General features: G+C 37.8%; 1 protein-coding gene across 2 annotated transcripts in view; it reads left to right on the top strand.

Moving 5' to 3' along the window:
• Window positions 1-27,739, top strand: part of DNAH8 (dynein axonemal heavy chain 8) — a 263,980-nt gene that overhangs the window by 69,143 nt on the left and 167,098 nt on the right. For both annotated transcript variants that reach the window (XM_070514986.1, XM_070514987.1), the window contains exons 22-32: window positions 305-500; window positions 4,960-5,156; window positions 5,709-5,835; window positions 8,230-8,465; window positions 10,164-10,268; window positions 14,461-14,574; window positions 15,844-15,906; window positions 21,262-21,362; window positions 24,271-24,408; window positions 24,575-24,815; window positions 27,455-27,654. In XM_070514986.1, the coding sequence (XP_070371087.1) occupies window positions 305-500; window positions 4,960-5,156; window positions 5,709-5,835; window positions 8,230-8,465; window positions 10,164-10,268; window positions 14,461-14,574; window positions 15,844-15,906; window positions 21,262-21,362; window positions 24,271-24,408; window positions 24,575-24,815; window positions 27,455-27,654 (1,718 nt within the window). The remainder of the gene's footprint in view (window positions 1-304; window positions 501-4,959; window positions 5,157-5,708; window positions 5,836-8,229; window positions 8,466-10,163; window positions 10,269-14,460; window positions 14,575-15,843; window positions 15,907-21,261; window positions 21,363-24,270; window positions 24,409-24,574; window positions 24,816-27,454; window positions 27,655-27,739) is intronic.

Here is a 27,739-nt window from a genome sequence, read left to right as displayed (position 1 = left end):
ATCCCGCTTCATCCACATCCAGCACGTACTCCGTAATTTCGGTCTGCATCTAGCCACCCTCACAGGGAAAGGATGACAAGTACTGTGTTTGACCCTTTTGCCTGCAGGAATTGATGGAATGGGAAAACGTCAGAACAGAGAAAAGTCTGCAGTCTGCCCTTCTCTAACATTCCTCTCCTTAAAGCGGCTTTCCACTGGGCCAGTTGAGGCTTTGCCCGCTCATCGGGGAAGGAGGGTAGTGAGAACCAAAGGGACTGACAGCGTGTGCTGGCAGTCGCAGGAACTGGTTTCTGCCTTTCCACAGGTAATGGTTCCTAGTTTGGATGACATCCAACAAGCCATTAACCGTATGATCCAGTTAACCCTGGAGGTTAGCAGAGGAGTGGCTCACTGGGGGCAACAGCAGACCCATTACATGAAGCCTGCCGCTACCAGTTCCTCCCGGACCACTACTGACCAGAGTCATACAAGCGCAGGAAAACAGCTGAAGAAGGAAGAGAGTAAGACGTTAAGTCAAATCTCACATCCATAGAACCTTATAATTGTAACAATTAGTAAATGGTCTCTCTCATTCTTCTTGGGTATGCTAGCATATAGATATTTTTAAAAGTCATTTTTATATGCTTATCTGTTAAATTTTGCATTTGAAAAACAACTAGTGTTCTCCATCTTTCATCTTAAACATAACAGAGAGATGTTTCTTTCTAGATTTTGGTCATGGGTGAGCAAGGATTTTTATCACTGTTCTGCTATCATAATCTGAGTCAGAGTTAAAAGTTACAGTAAGCCTTAGTTCTGTTTCTGCTTCCAGCATTGTATTTGGTCTGATAAACTTAGTTTGCTGGAACGTGGTGCTTAGAAAATCTAGGTCATGGGTTCCTCCTATATAAAGTGTATATGAACTATTCCCTTAAGTAGCTATGAGTGTGATATGACACTGACTCAAAATTCCATGGACATTTTTGGACACTTTCTTGTGTAGAGAATGGAACAGTTTTCTTTTTTCCTTTTTTTTTTTTGCTGTTCTGCCACATTAAAATTTTTTAAATTTATTTTTGACAAGCAAAAATTGTATATATTTAAGGTGTACAATGTGATGTTTTGATATAGTTATACATTGTGAAGTGGTTATCACAATCAAAGTAATTAACGTATCTCTGTGACCTCCCATAGCTGCTTTTTTTGGGGGGGGATGGGAACACTTGAGATCTACTCTCTTAGCAAATTTCAAGTATACAATACATTTTTATTAACTATAGTCACCATGCTGTACGTTAGGTTTCCAGAATTTATTCTTCTTATCGCTTAAAGTTTGTATCCTTTGATCAATAGCTCCCCTTTTCTCCCACCTCCCAGCCTCTGGTGACCACCGTTCTACTCTCTGCTACTGTGAGTTTCACATTTTTTTACAGTGGAATATTATTCATCCTTAAAGAAAGAATGAAATCCTGTCATTTGTGACAATATGGATGAAGCTGGAGGACATTATGCTAAGTGAAATAAGCCAGACACAGAAAGACAAATATCGCAAGATCTCATTTATGCTTGGGGAAAAAAAGTCAAACTGGTTTTTTCTGAAACAATACCACCTCCACTGGTGATCAGGGAGACATAAATTAAAAACAAGGTACTGTTTAAGTTACATGAACGGGTAGCCCAGACCCCAGTGCCACCTTTCTGTATTCCACCAACGCTGCTCTCTCAGCTTATAACTGTGGTCTCTTGGGGCGTTCCCTACAACAAGCTAATGGAGGATGGAAAATCTCAGACCCGGTCTATGATGAGTTGGCTTGATATGTTGGTGTGAACTGAAAATGGACTTCTGCTGCACTACAGCCTACTCAGGAGTGGCTCTAAAGAATAGTGAGAGGAGGAATTTCCCCTACTGGGCAGAGCTTCAAGCAGTATATCCTTTTGAAGGAGGGAGAAATTATCTGAAGCAAAAATACATATGGACTCTTAGGCAACTGCCAATGGCTGAGCTGGTTGTTCAGAACCTAGAAGGAGCAACACTGGGAAATCAGAGGCAAAAGAGTCTAGGAAAAAAACATGTGGACAGATCTATATATATATATATATATACATAAAATAGCTGGCAAAATAAATATTTATTCCATCCTTTTTTCAGAGAGGTTAAATAATTTGTCCAAAGTCACAAATTTAGTGACAGGTCTGGGAATGAACCCAGATAAAAGGCCTAGAATCCAATTGTCTGACTTTTAGTCCAATGTTTGCCGTTATTCTTTGTTTTCTCCCTAGTTCATTGCATATGTCTTTCTATTATTGTAGCAGGCTAAATGTAAAACGAAAAACCACTCGGTGCCAGAATCTTTGGACTTAGCAACAACCTTGCAAGTAAGAATTCTATTCTCTCTCAAATTATCAACCAAGTATGATGGTAGAATAAAGACATTTTCAGACATGCAGTATCTTTAAAAACTTACCCCCAGTTCACCTTTATCCACAAAGTTACTAAAGGTCATACTCTTCTGCAATGAGAAAGTAAAGAAAGAAGAAAAAAAAAAGGATGACATGGGCTATTGGAAACAGGATAAAACACAGCTGAGAGGTGAAGGAAATTCTCAGGTGAATGGTGAAGGATGATTACACAATGACAATTGTATTCTAAGCCTAGAGGGCCACCGGTGTGACTCAAGAGAAGGATGAGTTTTGGCTGCCCTCTCGAAGATGCCTGATACCATTGCACTGAATGCCTGGGTGAGCCTGGTCCATGTTCTTGGCTGTGCTTGCTTACTTTCACCAAGTGCTGATGAAGTTGCTGCTCTACTCTCATTGCCACAGGTCAGCTGAGGAAACTCATTTCCCAGTGTTCTGCTTTGACTTGCTACTGACAACTGGAGGGAACTGGAGGGTTGTAGGAAAAGACAGATTAGCCCACTGTCCTGACTGTATTCCTGTTGGACATTCATTACTTGACTCATAAACACTGCCCTCCAGGTGCCCTGATAATGATGAGACTCGTGTTTTCTATATAGGACTCACTTATGATCCTTTCCCATGGCTTCCCCACAAAAGCCTTTTGTAAACTTGTAGGAGAGCTGAAGACTAGACCCAGAGACTCTGTTCAGCTTCTTTTCTCCTAGGAATTTTTGTCTAACATGGGCAATTAATCTTTCTTTCCTTTACAGCTGGGTTTGTGCTTACTGCTCAGTTTTTAAAAAATTAAGCTGTGTGTTGTTTAGAGATAAGCATATGGGTTTATCTTCAAAGAAAATTCAGGATAGCGGTTACCTCTGGGAGTAGGGGAGGGCAATGTGATTGGAGAGGGGCCTAGAGAGGGCTGCTCAGATCTTGGCAGCATTCTCTTCTTAACCTGGGTGCTCAGTACATTGGAAGTCTTTTTCTTCTTCTTCTTTGACATATGTTTTATATACACTTCTTAATATGTGAGGTATTTCACTCACTCACACACATCTTCTCTGGTTACTAGGAATGTGAGGGATTTTCTGATAATGGTGTCTGTGGAAAAATCTAGGAGCATTTCTTTCTCATTAAAACGAAGAAGAAACAACCAAGCCTGCTATTATCACTTTTATTCAATATTTTACTGGAGATCCTCACTATGAAATCAGATAATAGAAAATAAGAATAATGATTGGAAAGGAAGACTAAGGTTGTCCTTACTTAAAGATCATGCATAGAAAATCTGAGGAATCTAGAAACAAATATTATATCTAATAAATTCAGTAATGTTTCTGTGTAAAGACCAAGATACAAAAATAAAAGAGTATTTCTATAATGGCCAATAATTCAATTAAAATGTAGCAGAATTATATGTCAATTATATCTCAATAAATCTGGGAAAAATATGATAGAAAAAAATAGATTTTTCAATAGCTACAAAGCCATAAAGTACTTAATAAATAAGTTTAAAAAATATTTGCATAGCATTTTTGGAGAAAATGATTATTATTGAATGACATAATGGAAAATAGGAATAATCCACATCATGAAGAGGTCAATTCTTTGACTAATTTACAAATTCAATATCATTCCAGTGAAATCACAACAGAATTTTTCTATACTTTGTCAATTTAATTTGTAAATTTCATTGTAAAATTATATGGGAGTGCAAAGAACCAAAAATAGCCCCAAGAAGTGGCGAAGAAAAATAAGGTAAGGGGCTCTGCCTTGCCAAATAGCAAGGAGTATGATAAAGCCAGACTAATTAAGACAACCTTTTAATGGTCAATGAATAGATAATAGATCATAAACAGGACAGAGGGTGCAGAAACACTCATATATATGAAAATTAGATATATGACACAGGTGGAATTACAAATCAGTGGGGAAAGAATGCACTATTTAATAAATGATGCCAGAGACTTTTATCTGTATGGAAAAAACTTAAACAAGATCTTAAATGTATCTTAACTTACATACCCACTATTCTATATTCTCTAACACTATTATATATATGTATACATATATATGACATGATCGGATTTTGGTAAGAGATGTTTATAGTGGTGGTGAATAGTGATTGCATGATCTCTATATACTGGATGCTGAACTGAAGACAAACATATGTTGTCTCATTTAATCCTCACAAGTATTTCTGGGAAGATTAACTGGCTTAAGGTCACTTCGGCGATAAATGTGATGTCTCTCCTTTAACCACCATGCTCTTCTGTGGGGTAGTAATTTCAATTCTTTTGACCTTCCTTTGGAGGACTTTTTTTTTTGTTTTTGGGGTTTTAATCAGTGTCTTTCGCTTCTCTCCTCGGAATAACACAGTTTTCCCACATTAAAGAAATCTAGACCTCAACATCTGACACAATAGTTTAATAAGTGAGGATAGCAAGAGAATTTCTCTTAATTACTTGAATGGAGAGTCTTTAAGAACATACAGCTTGAAGAAAGTCTATACATTTTAAAATTGAAAATATTTAAATTTGAATATAGAAGTTATCTATATGTAAAAATATCTATTTTCAGGATCTTTTGAGGAAGTTATTCCTGCACGGAAGCTGAAGAATTTTTATCCGGGTGTAGCTGAGCACAAGGATATTTCCAAGCTGGTCCTTCTCCTTTCTTCCTCTGTGAATTCTCTCAGAAAGGTGGCTCATGAGGCCTTGCAGGACTTTCAAAAGTACAAGACGCTGTGGACAGAGGACCGAGACGTGAAAGTGAAGGTGTGTTTCTGCTACTTGTGACGTAGTCTGGGTTTGAGTTCTTTGTGTCTAACTCGTGCAGGAGGACCAGGAAAATATCAGTGATAATGACAGGAGCTCATGAGCAGGGGCCAAGACCTTCTAAATGACAAGCACCTAGCACCTTCTGTCTTGTGTAATTCTTGCATTGACATTCTGAGGCAACTGAGAATAGTGAGACTGGGGCAGGTTTCCTTTAATTCCCTAAACTGTTGAGTATCAGTAATGTTCCAGACGTGTCCAGAGGCCAGATATTCAAGGGTGTGTCCTACTTACATAGACTCAGCTGTATTTTTGGTTAGAAACTCAGAGTTTTAGATCTCTCAGTAACCATTCATGGTGGACTGTGAAATTCCCTCACATAGCCTCCTCTTCCCAGTACTACCAGTTCATCCCTTTTTCACCGAGCCACTGGCCTCATAGCGCATACAAATGGAAAAGTAAATAAGGAAATGCCATTTGGTAATTAAACTATCACACGTGTAAGATTGATACTGTCAAAAAGCTAAAGAGAACATTGGTTCCTTACTACAGGAGTTTTTGGCTAACAACCCCTCTCTGACTGAAATCAGATCAGAAATTCTACACTATGCTACTTTTGAACAGGAGATCGATGAGTTGAAGCCTGTTATTGTTGTAGGAGCACTTGAATTGCATACAGGTATTTAAAAACATTTATTATGAAAAGTATCTGTATTTTCACATGAAATGTTACTTTATTTAGAAAGCAGTTATTAAGCTACCTTGGTACAATATTATAAATATTAACTATTTCTGAACCACCAGTATTGTTCATATATATGTTAAATATATTATGTATGTATAATATATATTATATATATTGTTCATATATAATATTATACCAAGGTGGCTTAATACACTACGCAATTTCTCAGTTGACAGTCAAACAGCTAAAAGTACAGGTGAAACTCTTTTTGGGGTTACTGTGAGGAGGGGCTTGTGTACATGAGATAGGAGGCAACCAGTTTGCAGTCTCCTGAGAAGTTAATCCATTTGGGACTAGAGTATCAAAGGATGATGAGACAACCACTTAATGTCTGAAATAAAAAGATCAACCTGACTCTATTGCTTACTGTTGTGAGCTGGTCAGGCACAGTGTTCTCAGCAGAGCAGACTGCCAGTCTCATTTGGGTGTCTGGGCAGCATGGAGTCCTGGGATTGTGGGCATAAGTAGGTCACCATCATCAATAAAAGGATGCCTGCTTGGGTGAGACTGTTGTTGATTGGTTGGCACTCAGAGGTGGGCTTATTGAGTATATCCCTCCTGGTTGTTGACATTCAGAAGGGAGGGGCAGACAATGATTGGCTTGCAAAAACATGTGAACTGAGATGATGTTGTCTATTGTTTGAGTTTAAAACTGGTTGTGGTGGCTACATATTACCACGGTTACAGAGGTACAATCAGTCTTGTCTTACATTTGTGAGAAGATTTTATTTTCAGAGGATATTTGAATGATCAATGTAAAATCGATTATCCACCTAAAATAGATTTTCAGAGCTGTTTTCAGGGAGACAGTGTAACTGTGGCTCTCAAGTTTGACGATCAAGGTTGCTTGAACTCTTTAATCTCCATCTCTTCTGCTGGTGATAATGACAGTGTCCTCCTTGTGAACCACTTTATATGAGACACTTAGCATAGTATCTGGCACATAGTTGATGTTCAATTAATATTAAATGTTATTATTGTAGCTGTCAAGAAGGAATTTAATTTGGAGAAGAACCGCAAGTACTTGAGGTGATTATTTAGCTAGAAATCAGAAACCATACATCGGGGGCAGTAATTATAAGAACTTCTGTAGAGTTTTGGAAACTATCCTCTACCTATTATTATTATTGTTATTTTACTGTCCTATTTGTTTCCTCATAGCGATTAGCACTATGATCCTTAATACAAAAATCAACGTTAGCACAGTGTTTTAGCTGGCTGGGTGCTTGGTTTTAGAGAGAGGAAATTAAAACACGGAATAGGTGACAACAGTTATAAAGATAGGGGAAAGTGGACTGAATCCTTGGGGGCTGAGGAAAAGAAGAAAAGAGACCTGGGAGGCGCGGACCTCATGAGATAGGATCTCACAGCCTCAATCAACAAGCTGGCTGTGTGTCTCTCCTCAGGCTATGCTTTCCTCAGCTCCCTAGTCCTCTCAGTTTAACTGCTGGAAGCTGGGAGGGGAGCAGTCATGTTTCAAGCTTGGCAGGCCTGGGGAGTGTAGGGGTGCCAAGAGGAGACAAGAGGAATGCACAAGGATTGATAAGGTAGAGTCGACTAGTTAGAGCTCTTTTGTTTTCAAGGAATGGAAATGTATTTGAGCTACATTAAAGGAAAAAAAGTGCATCGCAAAATCAAAGATGCAGCAGGGCCTTAAAAATGAACCAGAACCAGGGACAATATTGGAAGCTGAGCAAATCCTTTCTCTCTGCCTCTTATTTCTTCTTCCCTTTCTGCATGACTTTTTCTGCTTCCTAGACCACATGGTTCCCCATCAAGTCTCATTCCAAACTCTCAAGAAAGGATTCTGATTGGTCCATAGAAGGTCAAGATTGACCTGGGACAATTAGCTAGGCCCAGGGTACAGGGTCAGGTTATATATATCCTCTAACCATGTGTATAAGATAGGGAATGGAATAACAAGAAAACTGGGCAGAATTTCACAGATAAAACAATAGATTATACTCCACTGTGTGGAGTTACCTCGAAGAAAATGGGGTGTGAGGGAGGACTGCTAATGGGATGTCCAGAAGCAGAGCAAGGTTCACATTGGACAGTCCTAGGACTAATTTCCAAAATTCTCCTCCATAGACTTTAGTGTCCTTTTCATGCACAGCTTAACATACTCCATGGGGATAGTCTTCAAAATCTAGTAACCTTTGCAGCACATTTAATTCAGACTAACTACAGTTCACGTGCTCAATAGCCACATGTGGCTTGTGACAATCAAATTGGACAGTGCAGTTATTGAGGCTCAGATTATACATAAAGTGAATAGTTTCAGAATATCAATTGTATTCTATTTTGATCTTTTCCCGTCTTCACCAGAGCCAATGAAATTGGCCTTATCAATTGAGGCTAAGGCATGGAAGATGTTACTCTGTCGATATTTGAATGAAGAATACAAAAAGAAAATGTCAGACATGATAGCGTTTATCAATGAATACTTGAAAAAGTTATCTAGACCTATTCGTGATTTAGATGATGTCAGATTTGCAATGGAAGCCTTGTCTTGTATCCGTGATAATGAAATTCAAATGGATATGACCTTGGGACCAATTGAAGTAAGAAATGGTTATATTTTTCTTTCTTGAAATGCTGTTTTTTAAAAGGTAGATACACACTAAAAAAGTGATTCTGTTAATGAATTTCTTCGTCTGTTTTGTGGCACGGTCTGCCTATTTCTCCTTTCTGATGTCGATGTCCTTGGAGGGATTTTGACAATCATCAATAGTGAACAGTATGCAAAGGAATGTCAATATATTTGTAATGCTGTACTGGTCCAGACAGTTTTCAGTTTTTTATACTGACACCAACATTTCACAGAAAAGAATAATTTCACTCTATCCAATCATTCCCAACATGTTAGGGAAGTTCCCCAAATATCTTTGACTCTCCTTAGAAACCAGTGCTAGGTCTCACTCATGACCAGTGGCATACCATGGGCAGCATCCGGGGGAGTTGTCCACTTAGACTCCGTAGTACACTGTGGAATTTAGATCAGCAAAGTATGCTTTTAGGGAAGAGTTCTGTATTCGTTTCCTATTGCTGCTGTAACAAATTACCATAAACTTCATGTCTTAAAACAACACTAATTTATTATCTTACAGTTCTAGAGATCAGAAATCTGAAAATGGGTCATATAGGGCTAAAATAAAGATGTCAGCAGGGCTGTGTTTTTTTCTGGAAGCGCTAGGGAAGAGTCCATTCCTTGCCTTCTCTGGGTTCTAGAGGCTGCCTGCATTCCGTGGCTCATGGCCCCCTCTAGCAATGGCATCACTCCTCCCCTGCTTTTGTTGTCACATCTTCTCTGACCCTGATTCTCCCGCTTCCCTCTATCCCTTATATGGACCTTTGTGGTTACATCAGGCCCACTCGGTTAGTCCAGCTCAAACTTTAACTTAGTCACATCTGCAAAGTCCATCTTGCCAGGTAAGAACGCATTCACGGGTTCCCGAGATTAGGATGTGGACGCCATTGGGGAGGCCATTATTTTGACTACCACAAGTATTTTGTGACTAGTATTATTTAAAATTTCTGGCTCATGGTGATAAAAATCAGACTCAATGTATTTTATTACTCATTTGTAAGTTCTGTATAAACAAAGCACTCTCTTATTGCATGGCATAGGATTGGCACACTGCCTCCTCTGGGTACCTGATGCTCATGACTATTGTATGCTTTCTTGAACCTATTTAAAATGTATACACTTTGGTAGCGAATGAACTTTATGCCTTTACTACTTCTTTAAATCTTGATATTTGGAAATTTTGGATGCTGACTACCCATTCCTCAAGATTTAACTAATTATCATACCATTTTCTCCTGACTGTAGAAGCTTAATTCTTCAGCATAAATTCTTTTGGTAAAGCCAATTGCTAATCCATCCTTTTGATGATTCAAGTTTCTTTTCTGTGGGGTATCTGCCACATCATCATATATACGAGGAGAGAGAGGCAGAAAATGATTCCGGGGATATTTTCCAGCATAGTATTTTCTAGGAGAGTTATCTTAATGTGATCTGCCAATGTGTCCATCAGAATCACTTAGGCACTTATTAAATCAGGACCTAGGATCTAGAGTCAATATCTGGTGCCCATGAGAATCTAGAGGTGCTTTGTATACGCATTTAATTTTGGGAACCACTCTTCTAGAATATGCTCTCTTCTTCTAAGACATAGGAATGTGTTTCTAGTAAACATCTGAATCATCTGGCAGTTGCTTTCCTTGTGATAATTTTCATCTCCACCCCCACTCCACAGGAAGCCTATGCTATTTTAAACAGATTTGAAGTTGAAGTAACCAAAGAAGAATCAGAAGGGGTTGATACCTTGAGATATTCCTTCAACAAATTGCAGAGCAAAGCTGTAAGTACAAATTTAATTCTTATTTTTTATTAAGTCACTATCTTCAGAAAACAATATATTGCATACTTTTTAAAAGCTTAATATATATTAATAGTTTTATTGAGATATCCATATACCATAAAATTTACCCTTAAAATTCATAAAATTTTAAATTCATGAAATCTACCATATATAATTCAGTGATTTTTAGTATATTCACAGAGTTGCATAACCACCATCATTATCTACTTTTAGAACATTTTCAGTCACCCCAGAAGAAACCCCATACCCATTAGGAATCACTCCTCATTCTCCTTCTCACCCCAGCCCCTGGCAGCCGTTAATCTGCTTTCTGTCTCTATGGATTTCCCTTTTCTGGACACTGAATATAGACACCGTCATACAATACGTAGTCTTTTGTGGCTGACCTCTTTCACTCAGCATAATGTTTTCAAGGTTTATGCATATTGTCCCAAGTACTGGCACTTCATTTTCCTAATAGCTAATGATGGCATCTTTCCATGTACTTATTGACCATTTATATATCTTCTTTGGAGAATTTAAATCCTTTGCTTGCCTGAAACTAATATAAATGTTGTATGTCAATTATACTTCAATAAAAAATAATCCTTTGCTTGTTTTTTTAATTGGGTTGTCTATTTTTGAGTTGTAAAAATTCTTTGTATATTCTGGATACAAGTCCCTTATCAAAGGATTTGTAAATATTTTCTCTCATTCTGTGGATTGTCATTTCACTTTCTTCCTGATGTCTTTTGAAGCATGCAAGTTTTTAATTTTGATGAAGTCTAATTTGTCTATTTTTTCTTTTGTTACTTGTGTTTTGGGTATTGTTATCAAGGAAATAATTGCCTAATCCAGGGTCATGAAGATTTACAACTATGTTTTCTCATGAGAGCTTTATAATTTTAGCCCTTACATTTAGGTGTCTGATACATTTTGAGTTAATTTTTGTATATGGTGTGAGTTAGGGTCCAACTTCATGCAAAAGCATGTGGGTAGCCAGTAGTCTCAACACCGTTTGTTGAAAAGAAAAGACTATCCTTTCACCAACGAATTGTCTTGGCACCCTTGTTGAAAATCATAATCATAATGAAAACCACAAATGTAAGGGTTTATTTCTGGACTCTCAATTCTATTCTGTTGATCCATATGTCTTCCCCAAGCCAGTACCATACTGTCTTGATTACTGTAGGTTTGTGCTGTTTTTTTTTTTAAAGTTGTGGTAAAATACGCATAACATAAAATTTACTATCTTAATCATTTTTAAGTGCACGGTTCAGTGGTGTTAAATATATTCAAATTTCTTTGCAACCCCTCTCCAGAACTTTTTTGTCTTGCAAAACTGAAACTCTATACTCATTACACAACAACTCTTCATTTCTCCCTTCCCCCAGGCCCTAGCAACCACCATTCTACTTTCTGTCTCTATGAATTTAACTACTTTAGGTGCCTTATATGAGTGGAATCATACAATATTTGTCTTTTTGTGACTGGCTTATTTCAGTTAACATAATGTCCTCAAGGTTCATCCATGGTGTAGCATGTGTTAGAATTTCCTTCCTTTTCAAGTCTGAATAATGTTCCACTATATACATATACCACATTTTGTTTATCCATCAATGGACACTTGAGTTGCTTCCACCTTTTGGCTATTGTGAATAATACTGCTGTGAACATGGGTGTGCAGATATCTTTTTGAGACCCTGCTTTCAATATTTTTGGATATATACTCAGGAATAGAATTGCTGGATCATAAGGTAATGGCTATTTTTAATTTTTTAGGACCACCATACTGTTTTCCATTGAGGCTGTATCATTTTACATTCCCACCAATACTGCACAAGGGTTCCAATTTCTCCACATCCTCGCCAACACTTGTTATTTTCCATTTCTTTGATAGTAGCCACCCTAATGGGTGAGGTGGTATCTCATTATGATTTTGATTTGTATATCTGTAATGATAAGTGATGTTGAGCATCTTTTCACATACTGGTTGGACATTTGTATATCTTCTTTTGAGAAATGTCTATTCAAATCCTTTGCTTATTTTTAAATTGGGTTTTTGTAGTTGTTGAGTTGTAGGAGTTCTTTATATGTTCTGGATATTAACTTTTTATCAGATATAGGATTTGCAAATATTTTCCCCCATTGCATGGGTTGCCTATTCACTCTGTTGATTGTGTCCTTATGATCTTTTTTATTTATGTAAGGTAGGTAGTGATGTCCCATCTTTTATTCCCAATTTTAGTAATTTGAGTCCTTTCTCCTTTTTCTTGGTTGGTCTAGGTAAAGGTTTGTCAATTTTGCTGACCTTTTCAAAGAAGAAACTTTTGGTTTGCTGAGTTTTTCTATTGTTTTTCTATTCTCTGTATCATTTATTTGTGCTTTATTTTTTATTATTTCCTTCCTTCCGCTTGCTTTGAGTTTAGTTTGTTCTTTGCCTAGTTTGTTAAGGTGGATGGTCAGGTTACTGATTTGATTTGAGATTTTTTTGAGGAAGATTGGCCCTGAACTAACATCCATTGCTAATCTTTCCCTTTTTGCTTGAGGAGGATTGTCGCTGAGCTAACATCTGTGCCAATCTTCCTCTATTTTGTATGTGGGATGCCACCACAGTATGGCTTGACAAGCGGTGTATAGGTCCACACCCAAGATCCAAACCCGTGAATCCCCGGCCACCGAAACAGAGCATGCAAACTTAAACACTACACCAGTGGGCTGGCCCCAAGATCTTTTTTCCCTTTAATGTATGCTTTTATAGCTACACGTTTCTCTCTAGGCTCTTTTGAAGCTGGTAAATATTTACACACTGTGAGTTAGACATGAGAGTGAACTCCAAGGGAATGTCCAGATTCTTTAATTATACTGAAAAGTTTTATGGAATACTAATTAAATTAAATTAATGTTGGTTTAAAATTTCTTGTTTATGGAAAGATTTGTCACTAAGATTGAAGCAAGGCACAGTAGCAAGGGCACAAAGCTGAAACTGGGGTCATGACTTGTGACTCCATCTCTGCCATCAGCCAACTGGGTGATCTTATGCAAGTTAATAACCTTTGTTTCTCAATTTCTTCATGTGGTCATTTAGGAATATTTTAGGAATTTTTTTATATGCAGTTATGAGGCTCGCTTGAGGTAATGTATATGAAATACCCTTTAATACTCATGTTTATTTAAATTCATGTTAAATGTTGACTAATTGCTTGTTTTGAAAAATGCTTGCTGGTTGGTCAGGAGAGTGAGTCTTAGGAAGGAGATGGGGAACCATCCACTGAGATTCAGTGAGGCCCAACTTTCTGTTATTGTCCAATGGAAAAAATTCACGTGGGTTGATCTTTCAGCTTTTCAACTGATAGTGTTAAACCCACTGACCCATCCTTTAGTAAAATAAACAATTCTATGCTACAATCACCGTTAAGCTTAAAATAGTATGTGTTCCAAACAAGGTAGATGCTATTGCTGAGAGCAATTAAGAGCAGGGGCCCTGAAACCACAGCGGCAGGTTTTGCATCTTGACCTTGCGTCATACTGGTGCTGGGACCTTGAGCAAGTTACGATACTCTCTCTCAGCTTCAGTTTTCTTACCTGTAAATGGGTAAAATATTTGTATTTACCACACAGGGTTGTTCTGAGGATTAAAAGACTTAACCTAGGTGAAGATCCTGGCAGACAGTAAGCATGAATTAAGTGCCAGTTGTTATAATTGAAGGTTTAAGCAGAAGCTTTGAAGACCATTGTGGAGGAAATTTGCTTTTTTTCTTTTAAACCTGGACTAATACCACTTTCTTTTAGGGAACTGTTCCAGCCATGGCAACCACGTGAACCTACTAGAGATTGCTAATACCAGCCCTTGGCCTGGCCCCAAAGACAGCATGTGACCCAGACTGGGCCTATAGTGATAACGGTTACCCTGGCCTCAGTGGTGGCCTGAGCTGGGTCAGCCTGAAACCTTTTGTCTAACTGCAGTTAGAGAAGATGGCTTTGCCTCTTGGGTCATCAACTAGAATGATTTGAGGCTCCTGTTGGTGCATTTGGCTTGTTTATTTCTGTGTTTTTATTACAAACAACATTGCAGAAACATCTCTGTTCATACAGGACATCTGTGGGATGATAAACTTGGTGGAATAGAATTATAGTTTTCATTTAAGTGCAGTACTTTCACTCTCACGTTGAGTATTCTTGTTTATTCTAGGTTTCTGTACAAGATGAACTAGTTCAAGTGCAGCCAAAATTTAAAAGTAATCTACTTGAGTCCGTGGAAGTTTTTCGTGAGGATGTGATGAACTTTGCGGAAGCATATGAGACGGTAATTTAAGAATTTGCATGCAGTATGTTAAAGTGTTCTGGAGTATGTTTATATGAGATGGAAATGATGAACCCTGAAAAAGACACTGTGATCTGTACCTTGTATGTAAGAGGCTATATTTGCACGTGTATAGCTATCCAAAAAAGGGGCTAGCTCGTCCTTTAAGCATGTTTTGTAGAGGAAGAAAGAAGATTTAACTGTTAAAAGGAGCGACAACTTTGGTGATTGTAGAAGAATCAAAGGATCTGTCTTTCTCAGGGCCAGAATTCTCACAGTTGAACGTGTAATACAATGGTTGGAAGGCTGGAAGAAACTAGAAATACCCTAATATCAGGGTATTATGCCACTGATTTTTTTTTTCACTAATTCTTAGAGAACCAAAAGGGTTGCTGGAAATAAATAATCAATGTCATACTCGGTCAGTCCCACAGACTATTCAACCCGGTCTAATGATTATAATGGTTGACCTCTTTGAAGTTAGACTCAGAAGTTGGGTATATTCCCCTAGAATATTCTACTTTCTTTTAGTGGTCACAATGGATCTGGATTCATAAGATAATTTAAGCCCTTGATGCTGCTTATATAACACTTTCTTTTTCACAAGTACTAAACTGATCTCTTTTAATTGGATTAATCAACATTTGATTGCACGATCATTCTACTATACTGGGAATCTGGTCTATTATTTTGCATATCCGTAATATTCATGATTGTTCAGGCCATCTTGGGTCCTTTTTGCAACTATGTTCTGGCTTGTGGCCACCAGAGACTGCCTTTTGCTTCTTCTAAGTATTCAACCTTGTGAATCTCTATTTCCATTTTGGGCTGAACAATTTAGTGAAAGGAGTCTCGTCTCCGAACTCTGTATCAACAACCATAGCATTATCATTTTGAATCATGAATGAAATGAAACAGAGCTCTAGTGGTACAAACTTCATACAGCATGTAATTTTGTCACATTCTTTATTACCTATGTCGAGATCCTTTAAAAATGAGTAGAAGTTGGAGTGATGCAAATGTTCTAGAACTGATTGTGGTTATGGTTGTGCAACCCTGTGAATATACTAAACCATTGAGTTGTACATTTTAAATGAGGGATCGTACAATATGTGACATATTCCAATAAAGCTTTTATAAAAAATAAATGAAAGCTTCCTGTACAGAACAAAATTAGACCATTTAAATTAAAAATATTTATTTAAAATGAAATAATGGATAAACCAAGTAAATTGATAAATATATATGACTAAGAATTAAAATTCATTACAGGAAGGACCCATGGTTCCAAATATACCTCCCCAAGAAGCTAGCAACAGGCTACAGATATTTCAGGTAGAACTGCATTTGTTTTTTTTTTTTTTTTTTGGTTACATTAACAATGCATTGTTATTTTTTAAAATGATTTTAGGGAAAAATTCATGTTTTACCTTAACATGGAAAAGTTAATATTTAAAATGAATACAGATTTTAATTATGTTCTAATCTGCTAAATAATGTAATTGATTCCTTTTCTTGGGTCCCTCCATGCTTTTCTCCACACACTATCTCTCTGTATCTTTAGAGAATGAGACTTTAATTTTGAACTTAAGTGTGTACCTTATTCTAGTTCCAAGCATCTTATTTGTATATAAAGTGATAAAAATTCATAGAATAATAAAATGTATTAAAATAAGAATTTCAATATTGACAAATGGTTTCCCTATCTTCCATCTGTATCCATTTTTTTATTTGATTCATGTTTTATTGAGGTTACATTGGTTTATAACATTATTTAAATTTCAGGTGTACATCGTTATATTTTGACTTCTGTATAAACCACGTTGTTTTCACTCCTAAAAATCTAGTTACCATCTGTCACTGTACAAATGTGTTCCTTTACCCCTTTTGCCCTCTCCTCTCCCCACATCCCCTCTGGCATCCACCAATCTGTTCACTGTGTCTATGTTTCTGCTATTGTTGTTGTTTTTATCTTTCACACGTGAGTAAATCATATGGCATTTGTCTTTCTCTGTCTAACTTATTTCACTTAGCTTATTACCCTCAAAGTCCATCCCAGTTGACATAGATGGTAAGATTTCATCTTTTTTATGGCTGAGTAATATTTCATTGTATATATACACCACGTCTTTTTTATCCATTCATCCATTGATAGGTACTTGGGTTGTTTCCATTTTTTGTCTTCCTTCTCAGCTCCTTTGTCCCACCTCAGACCACACAATACTTGTTGGATCAGGCCAACCATTCACCATCTTTTTTTATGCTCGGATTGCTGAGCACATCTGGAGAAAAATCACATACCCATTTGGATTAATGTTTTGCAGATTCATGGATTCCTAAGTCAGCTAGCCCCTCAGGAGCATCAGGCAATTCTCTGTCCTGTTTCCTGCAGTGGCTGTACTGTATGTTCATGTTCTCTTTATGTCCCCTATCCCACCTGCATTCTCGGTCATTAAAAACAATTTGTCAGATGCCTGCTGTGTGTCTTGTTGATAGAAAGGTGATTAAGACGTGGTTCTTACTTCTAAGCTGCTAAAATATGGTAAGGAGACCGAGAGCTAGATAGACAATCGCCAAACTGTGGTGAACACTGTGATCTAGGTATGAGAACTTGTGTTAGGGAAACAGATGTAAGGAGCTCCCAACCCAGATGGAGGCTGGTGGGGCAGGGAGAGAAGGCTTCCTGGAAGAGGAGGCATCTAAGCTGTGTCATGAAGGACTAGTTAGAGTCAACGAGGGGAAGAAGGAGGAAAAACAAGTTAGGGAGAATTTGGGGCTCGTACAAAGGCCCAGCTATGAGGAGATAAGCAGGGAGATTTGGGGAGATGTAAGGAGTGTAATGTGGGGTGCAGTGTGCAAAGAAGATGGTGAGGGAAATGGGGCAGCGGAGTGGGCAGAGATCACTCATGGACGGCGTTGTAGGCTGTGACAAGGAGCTCAGAACCCATCCTGATGAGGGCTGGGGGGCTCCCACCGGGGAATATGGTCAGATTTGAATTTTTAAAATAGTCACGTTTTTAGAAGATTTCTCTGGCATTAATGTGGAGAATGGTTTGGAGGGAGGATGGTCAGACTGATGGCAGTTGCAGAAATGCAAGCAAGAAATTATAAAGCTTGAGACCAAGCAGGTGCAGTTGGAATGAAGAAAACTGGACAGATGATGAGTTTATTAAAGCTATCCACTGGATGGGCTTGGAGCCTGGGTTGAGGGGAAAGATGCAGGTTTCCCACGTGGGCAAATAACTGAAGGAGAGCTGTTTACTGCAGTACAAATACGGGAAAAGGAGTGTTTTTGAGATTTGTTTGAACAGATGACCTTGTCTCCAAATTTACTGAGGAAATTTCGGGTCTGTGATGTAAATTTCAGAGAGACGTGACCCCCTTCTTGTCCAGGGGACCTCTCTACTGTCTCCCTTCTCTCTTCTTAGATTGACCCTTATCTCTCTATTACTTTTAAACTCTTCCGCTTTACTAAATCTTCCCAATCAGCATTTTAAAAACTGTTTGTCTTTGCTTCTTAAAATAACAGTAATAAAAATCTCTCTCTGTTCCGTCTCCCTCTCCTGCTCCCACGTTTTCTTTTCTTCACCTGGCCCCAATTTCTGCCTCCATTTATAATCAGGCAGCTTCCTGGTCCTCCCACCAGGAGATACAGAGCTGGTGTCCAAAAACTAGTGTTTCTTCTTTACTAGGAAAATCCAGATTTGGCAGCAAATCAAGCCATATGAAGGCTTTCTGTAGTTTTGCAACATACTGGGTGGGTATTTCTAAATATCCCTTTACATATGTTAGAACTTACTTCATATCGCTTGGTTATTGGGTTTTTCACCTCAAAGCAAATAAATGGAGGAGTGGAGTCAGTAATCTTGTCCTGTTGCATTATGTGTATGTTCCATGGATGGTTCAGGCTGGTTCCATGCATCCTTTTGCCAAAACGTTTCAATCAAGTTGGATGTAATCTCTCAAGCTGCAGGTTCTCCTGAGAGTGGTAGGGGTATTTCAGGCTTTTTCCATCATAACCGACTGGAATATCCCTTGATTTGAGTGTTTTAAAATAGAAAATCCATCCCATGATAAGAAAAATATTTCTCCAAGATCATTGGAGCAACTGGGAATTGCAGCTGATTTTTGGTAGAATAAACTTGTGCCAAGTAGATGAAATCATCTGTCACAGAGGCCAGTGTCTCTGCTGCTTGGTTCCAGGGAGGGTGGGTCTAGCCTAGGAGCTCTTGTGGACTTCTATAAAGTAGGATGGGTGTGCTGGCAAGAGTTTTCATGGGATGCAGTAGGCGCAAGCCTTCTGCTTATGTATGATGTCCTCAGACAAAAAGTCTAGTCCCTGGTTATTGTCGGGGTTCTTCTCTCTCTAGAACTATGGTGCTCATTCTTGGACTAAAACCAGCTCCCTTCATCACCCTTGCCAGCACTTTATGCTGGACTCTAGAGGAGGCTCTGATCCTTTGCTTCCTGAAGCCTTCAGGTTTGGATCCAGGGTCCCAGGGAAAGGCCTGGCCTGCCTCTCTGGAGGAGGCAAGACTAAGACTGGCCTGCTCACCTGGTGGCTGCCAGCTGAGCCAGGAGGAACCCTCAGCAATGACAGCAAGATGAATAATGAAATAGATAGTAATGTTGGATGGTGATAAGTGCCAAGGAATAAAATAAAGCAAGGAAGGGCATAGAGTTCTGGGCTGTGTGTATGTGAAGTGGAGGTACAATTTAAAGTAGAGTCTCCAGAGAAGGCCTCCTTGAGAAAGTGACATTTGAATAGAGACCTGGAGAAGTGAGAGAATGAGCCAGGCAGATAGCTGGAGGAGCAGCTTTCCAGGCAGCCGGAGGAGCAAGAGCAAAGGCCCTGAGTAAGAGCATATGTGAGAAGCAATAAGGAGGTTGGTATGGCTAGAGCAGAATGAGCAAGGAGAGAGCAATAGCAATGAGGCCAGAGAGGTAAGCAGACTGTGGCAGCCTTGCCGGCTTTGACTCGGAGAAGAGTGACATGATCTTACTGATGTTTTCAATGGATCACCCTGGCTGCTGTGTTGAGAACAGATTATAGACAGTGAAGGGTAAAAGCAGGGAGACTAATTAGGAGGTTATTGCAGTAATCCAAGTGAAAGGTGATAGTAATTTGGACCAAAGTGGTGGCATTGGGGTTGATGAAAAGTGATTGGAGCCTGGCTGTATTTTGAAGGTAGACCCATTTCCTTGTCTTTCCCTCAGGAGTTTACAATTTATTGGTCAGCAACTGGGACTTTAGTGTGCCACCCTTTTACCAGGGGTGTGGTCACTTCATTGAAAAGACAATGTAGGGCCGCTCTCTTGCCTTCTTGCCCCTTCTGTTCTGCCTATGCCTAGGGGTGTGAGCTGAGCAGGATGTTTGCCATGCATCTGGCTGCACATGTGACTTGGGGTCAGATTTGTAGACCCATCTCTCTTTAAAAACAGGTGCCCACTCTGCCTCCTCAGAAGCAAGTGCCAAGATCTAGACCTGGAGAAGAAGCAGGAGCCTTGCCTTGGGCCTCAGCTCCCAGCGGTGTTCTCTGATGGAGCTTTACTCTGGTTTCCGGAGTTAGTGGGCACTCGGCTAGCCTGCCGACAAACCTGCTATTTTGTTCCTGGTTTAGCTGGTGCTGTAGGTCTTTTTTTAAATTATTATTTGGGACTTAAATGGAAAAAGGCATGAGTGATTGGCATCCATCAATGGTCTTCACCACATTAACAAGATTTTAAATGTCATTATTTGAATGTACGTTAACTTGGAAGTTTTCGTTTCTCCTTTCCTGATGTTCACATAGTCCCATGAGCTCTTCATTCGGTAATTTTTTTTGAGTAACCACTATACTAGCCAGCAAGGAATGTAAAAAATGCAAAATATGGCCCTTGCCCTCTAGGAACTAAGAATTCAGCTGAGTTCCTCCAGTGTCGTCACATCTTCCTGATTTGGCTCCTGTAAAATATGCTAATGGGTCTGTTAGATCTATAATACTAGCTGAGCATTGTCAGGTCTGATGCCAGATATTTTCCAGGGCTGGGAACTTACGATCTTTATTGATATATTATACCGTTTATGTGGAGCACTCATGTCTTGTCACAGGTGGATTATTTCTATTAGCTTTTATGCTTTTAACACTGTTAATATTTAGCGTTCTAAGTTAGGAGATTCAAATTCCAATTCAAAAGACATGTGCATTAACCTTGCTGATTTAAATTGTGAGAATTATTTCAAATGGCGTTAAAATGGAATCCTTCATTTTATAGACTCTTTATTGCTTGTCGAGAAAACAGGGTTGAATGGATTATACTAACGCTTCACTCATTTGAAACTTGTAGGAGAGTTGACCAGTTGAAATTAGTGAAAAAGCCTAAATTATAGATTTTTTAAAATGCAATTTTATTGCTTTCAGATGTATTTATGGGAACTTGAAATATAGGTCTTCCGGGGACCACTTAATTTAGTAAAGAAATAATTTTATATAAAATGGATACTTTTAGAATGCTTGAAAGTTAATTTTCCTAAGTGCTTAACTTTTCCTCTGATAGCTTGATATCAGTGTAAACTTGCTTCACAAATCCTCGTTTCACAGATATTATTAAATAAACCTCAATGTGGCTTTTATTCCAATTATCATAAATTCTAATTTAATGGGGTCTGAATTAATTATATTTTACTACAATTTTAAAACCTTTTTCTAGGCCAATTTTGATGATCTGTGGAGGAAATTTGTTACATATTCATCTGGTGAACAACTTTTTGGATTGCCTGTGACTGACTATGAGGTTTTACACAAAACTAGGTAAGTTTAGAAATTGTACAAGTGTTACACGCAAATAATTAAATACTGTCCATCCTTAAACCTTTTATCCTGCAGAGAAGAGCCTTCCTTGGAACACTCTTAAATAGTCCCCTTATTCCTGGCTATTCCTGACCCTTTGGCGACACAATCTCCAAATACAGAAGCAATGTTCTAGGAGTAGAAAATACATTGCAGAAATTCTGGGTGTTCATGGCCTATATTTAGCCTGTACCTTATTTTTTTATTATCGCTATTTTTGGTTAGCGTCAATGATGGTGCAGAAGCACAGCAATTTTGGATAACTTTGTTTGTTTGGAGGAATAGCCATCCTTAGCTCTCAATCCCTTCTTACTGCGTTTGTGTTTATTGCTCCTCCCCGTTGGGTAGACACAGAACTCATTGAGATTGAAGGCCAAGGAACTGAATTGATTTTAAACAGTAACAATCTATTTTAAACAATGGATCTAGGATTTAAACAAGTATATTTTAATAGAATTTTAAATATAACTTTCCACAAAGGCAAAATTAAAACAGTGGTATTAGCTTATTAGGATCTTGGCTTTAGAAAAGAACTTTATGTTAACTTCTTTTAAAGTCATTGCATGAAAATCATGGCAAAATGGACATGAAATTGTCTGAAGATAAATTAATGCTTCAGTCATTTAGGGTAGATGGTTTGTATTCTTTTTCTAAAGTAGTCATTTGCCAAGCTTAACCCAGTGACCAATTGTGTTAGAAATGCAGACATCTGCTCCTTGCCCCTGACTTACTGAATCAGAATCTCTGGCATTGGGTCCTAGGAAATCTGCATTTTAATAAACTCTCTCATTAATTCTTTTGCACCCTCAGTCTGAGACTCAGTGTTTTATTTTAACTCTCAGTATTCTAGGAAAAGTAGTCATCCTCATTTACCATCTGGACCCGTGGACCCTTTTTATTTTTTTATACTTTTAAGTAATTTATGAATAATTTACAGAAGTAAGAATAAAGGCATGGTGAAAAACAATTTTATTAGAAAATTAATAAGAATTTAAGCAGATAAAACCCAAACTTTTACTCCATAATGTCCTGGTTTGAAGATATATATACACAAAATGGAGACCGACTTTTGAATGCAACCAACTGCTCATCAGTTGCCATGCATGAACCTGGAACACACCCATCCTGTAAACACTGATTCCAGATATCAAATCCATCTGCAACAGCTTCTAGCTTATCTTCTGCTTTTTCTTGCACTTGCATTTAACAATGCACAAACTCAAGACTGTTGAAAACTTGGACACTCGTGATTTTGTTGAAGAGATGATCACCATCTTCTTTGCACTATAAATACAAAAATCTTTATTTTTAGATTTGAACGATCAATGAATTTTTTCATTTCTGCATCATCTATTTCCTTTGAACACACATCTGCCTCCAACATTTGTCTACTATGGAATGCATCAAACAAAACCTCCTCAAACATCATAAGTAATGAGAGAACACTATCACTTATCTTTTTCACAAAGTGGGATAGTCTAGGATCTGTTGTAAGCTATTGCATGATGAAGCCCTGGCCTCTACTGAAATATACTGTTCACTCATCAATGACTGAGTTTAATAAAATTCATCTAGGTTATTCTCATCTAAAGACTCATAGTCTGAGATTTCACTTACACAATCAGTTTCACTATCAAAATTAGTCTAGAACGCTGCTGTCTGTCTCTTTTCTGTCTAGTATGTGGGAAGCACCTGCCTTTGTCAATTTTCTTCTCTTTACTGTTTTATGTGGAAAATGAAAAAATTCTGAATTCTTAATTGTATTAAGTGAAAGCCAAATAAACAAAAATCCAAAGACTACAAAAATGTTGTCTCCAGAGTTCTTTCTTTATACTTTCTTGAAAGGTGATGCACTACTTTGGGCAACACAACAAGAAACCTGAAGGATGATGCAAGAGTGGTTATTTTTTTCACTATTGCCTCATCCTTACAGGAGATTTCATCATTCTCTTTTCTTATTATTTTAGTCATTTTCAGCATAGTTGGGAATAATCAGTGATTAATAATGAAATAGGTCCTAGGATGGTGAATTAGCAAAATGAAACAAGAATTGGAAAAGCAAGATAACTAAGATTCCAGAATGTGTCTTAGATTTATAAAAGGATTCAGTGCACCCATATGGTAATTGCAAGATAGAATGAGTTTTACTCCATTAAAAACATAAGCAATATCTTTGGTCTCTGGATTATCTATAATAAATAATGAAAGTTGTGAATATCAATCCTTGCCAATAGTTAGAACTACTCAAGAAATAAACTCAAAAACTTAAATTGGGTCCAGTGGCCCCTCATGATGTGCTTGGGGTTGAGGAATTCCTGGGAGATGCACAAAGTTTGTTGAGTGGTCAATTTTTGGTGTTTCACACAATGAGGAACTTTTCCTTTGCTTGGACCTGGAATCCTTCCTTTTATTCTCGTTTTGGATATAACTTTATTTGGGCACATGGGAGAAAGCTTTTGGTAGGAAAGTGATGTTTAAAGTTATACTTAAAGGCAGGCATTCTTGTAAAAATCTATCTTGCCTTTGAAAGAAAAAAATCAAGTAAAACTTTAGCCTTAGCTTTGATCTTATTAACAAGTTTTGGTCACGTTGTTTGCAGTGATTGGTATGGTGATAATAATCAAGCCATTTGTTAATGTCGAGTCATAATATGATCTGGAATATTTGAAAGCTGTAAACTTGACCTAATTGATGGAACTTTAATAAAGTCTTTGTTTGGAAACCAACAGGGTTGTGTGCATGTTGGTGTCTGTAAGATATTGTATTCCTAATATATGACATCTTCGATTGGATGAATACTGCCTATCCAATAATGGAATTTATTTTTAAAATATACATTATGTAATGACTTAATTATTTGGTTTCTCAGAAAGGAGCTCAACTTACTGCAGAAGCTGTATGGACTGTATGATACTGTAATGGGCAATATTAGTGGTTATTATGAAATGCTTTGGGGAGATGTAGACATTGAAAAAATTAACGCAGAACTGCAGGAATTTCAAAACAGGTGAGTTTCAGTTGAATTAAGCTTATCTTTTCATATTGCCTATCTTCTTAGGATCTTGTAGGCATTTCACCAAAAAATTTATCCTCTGATATATTGCTGTATACACATAACACTTTCTTCAAAGAAATGTGTAGATGAAATAATTTTTTCTTTTTTTTTCTGAAAGATGTCGTAAACTTCCAAAAGGGCTTAAAGATTGGCAAGCTTTTTTGGATCTGAAAAAAAGAATTGATGATTTCAGTGAGTCATGTCCTCTACTAGAAATGATGACCAATAAGGCAATGAAACAGAGACACTGGGACCGAATCTCCGAGTTAACTAAAACCCCGTTTGATGTGGAATCCGATTCTTTTTGTCTTAGAAATATTATGGAAGCACCACTCCTTAAAAATAAGGATGACATTGAGGTACATAAGATTATAAGGTCTTATTAGTGGTCCTTTAAAGAAAGTCTCCTTTTCCTTTTCTGAAAATTGTACCAACAGACATTTTATTCAAGGGTGTACCAGTTGCCCTAGATAATGCACTCTCGAAATTTGGAATGATTGTGAACATCCCTTGGTTTTGCAAAATAATGCTGTAATCCAAGGTGGTAATATCACTATTTGAAATATGTTAGTTTGGAGATCCTCAATTTATTCTCCTTGTCCTTTAACTGTACTTTTATTTTTAAAAATCTGTTTATTTCCCATTCGCAACCACATGGATGGACCTTGAGGGTATTATGTTAAGCGAAATAAGCCAGACAGAGAAAGATAAACACTGTATGATTTCACTCATATGTGGAAGATAAACAAACTTACAGACAAAGAGAACAATTTGGTGGTTACCAGGGGAAAGGGGGGAGGAGGGTAGGCACAAGGGGAGAAGAGGCACATTTATATGGTGCCTGACGAATAATAAGGTACAACTGAAGTTTCACAATGTTATAAACTATTATGACCACAATAAAAAAAAATCCGTTCCTATATCTATGTCTACAACTATTGACAAAGAGAGAACAGTTGATTGATAAGACGGGGTTTTGCCAGAAGTCTCACACATATGAAAATCTTCACACCTCCTGGTCAAGCATTTTTTAAAATTTTTAAGCTCTCTCTAATTTCAAGGGAAAAGAGACAAGTCAATTTTTCTATTACTAGTAAGAATTTAATTACTAGAAAAAAGAAATCTGTTTATTTCTGTATTGTGTTCTTGGTGAATTCCTCAGAACATTTTCCAAATTTCTAATTATATACTTTTTCCTATGAGTCTATTAAATATTTAAAATTATTATATTTATATAATATAGACATTTGCATAATGTGGAAGTTCTTATATTTTTTCTTTGCAAGTTTTTTTTATGCATAGTGTTTGTATGTTATTTCTTCTTTTATTGAGATATAATTGGCATAGAACATTATATTAGTTTCAGATGTACAACATAATGACTCGATATATGTATATATTATGAAATAATTACCACAATATGTCTAGTTAATATCCATCACCACACATAGTTACAAATTTTTCTTCTTGTGATGAGAACTTTTAAGATCTACTCTCTTAGCAACTTACAAATTTACAATACAGCATTAAAACTATAGTCATCATGCTGTACATCACATCCCCAGGACTTATTTATCGTTTATATCTGGAAGTTTGTACCTTTTTTTTTTTTGTGAGGAAGAGTGGCCCTGGGCTAACATCTGTTGCCAATCTTCGTCTTTTTGCTTGAGGAGGATTGGCCCTGTGCTAACATCTATGGCCATCTTCCTCTATTTTATGTGGGATGCTGCCAAAGGGTGGCTTGATGAGTGGAGTAGGTCTGCACCCAGGATCCAAACCTGTGAACCCTGGCCGCCAAAGTGGAGCACGCCAAACTTAACCACAACACCACTGGGCCGGCCTCCTCCCCTGCCTCTTTTTAACAACATATGTACATCAAAAGTTTTGTTTTCAAAGCATTATTTACCCTATTTACAAATGTCATTCAAATACTATTGAAGGAAACAAAGAGTTAAAAAACTTTGGTGACCATCTCATTCTTATAGTTAGGTTTTTACACTTAAGAATATAGCCATTCATAGACTGTGCTTTGAAAACTCCGTTGGACAATTCCAAGGAATTCTAGGATTCACTTGTTAACTATTTGTACTCCAAAATGGACTCTCAGTGCTGTCTACCCCAGTCGGTCCTGTTTGTGCTGCCCCGTGTGCTCTGCTCTTAGCCAGGCTGGATTCCTACTGTTGCCGGGTGCACTGCCTCTAAAGGAAGCCTTTTCCCTCCCTGCGCAATGTCGTCTCCTCCGCCTGTTGGAGTCCCACTGCTCTCAGGTGCCCCTCAAGGAGGCCTTTCCTCCTGACTGCAGGCAGCAGTTGTTTCTCCCACCTCAGAACTCACAGCAGTTCACACCACTCTTGCAACATTTATCACGGACTCATTTGTGTAAAAGTTATTCGTGGAAATAGCTTGCGTCTTTAAATTCTTTCCCATCTCTGAGATTCTCTGATTCTAAGTATGAAAATTAATTGGGGAATGGTGGGGAAAACGCCTTACTTTTGTTTTCCCTTGTGAGACTGTCCATCAAGGATTCTCAGAAGAAAACAGGAAAACCTATAAGAAAAAGATAGAATTGATTTTTTAAGCAAATGAGATATTCATATTAGGGCCAGCACAGGCAGGAATATAGCAATGTGTATATGTTACTTTAAAGGGTTCAAAAGACTCTTGCATATGTTCTCATTTGCTTCTCCTAGCAAGCCACCGAGACAGAGCAGCTGTGATCATCTCCATTTTGGCAGAAAAACGCCAATTAAAAATATAATGAAGAAACATAGTGATTTAAGTTCCATTATCTCGTGTATATGGTACAGAAAAATAATTAGTAGTCAGAGTGTCAGAAGGTTCTGGTTTGAACTTGCAACACGATGATCTTGAGCCTCGGTTTTCTTGGCCAGAAAATGACCAAATGACTTCTACGTCCAAGCTAAAAAATTCTGATTTTACGATGCACTTAGTTTGTAATTGAAAATGTCATGACATATTCTTTTATTTCCCTCTGAAGGATATTTGCATATCTGCCATTAAGGAGAAGGATATTGAAGCCAAGTTGACTCAGGTGGTTGAGAATTGGACCAACCAGAACCTGAGTTTTGCAGCCTTTAAGGGCAAAGGAGAGCTCCTGCTCAAAGGAACTGAATCGGGAGAAATTATCACCTTGATGGAGGATAGTTTAATGGTCTTAGGTTCCTTACTAAGCAACAGGTGATTTTATAACTTGGGGAGAAAGCTTTAATCGGGTATTGAGGGTTCTATAATACAGGGTAAAAGCCCACTTTTGCAGGTGTGG

The sequence above is a fragment of the Equus asinus genome, chromosome 8 (assembly GCF_041296235.1).
Source record: "Equus asinus isolate D_3611 breed Donkey chromosome 8, EquAss-T2T_v2, whole genome shotgun sequence".
Lineage (NCBI taxonomy): Eukaryota > Metazoa > Chordata > Mammalia > Perissodactyla > Equidae > Equus > Equus asinus.
Note: the sequence above shows the minus strand (reverse complement) of the source record. Positions and strands in the feature narration are given on the sequence as shown.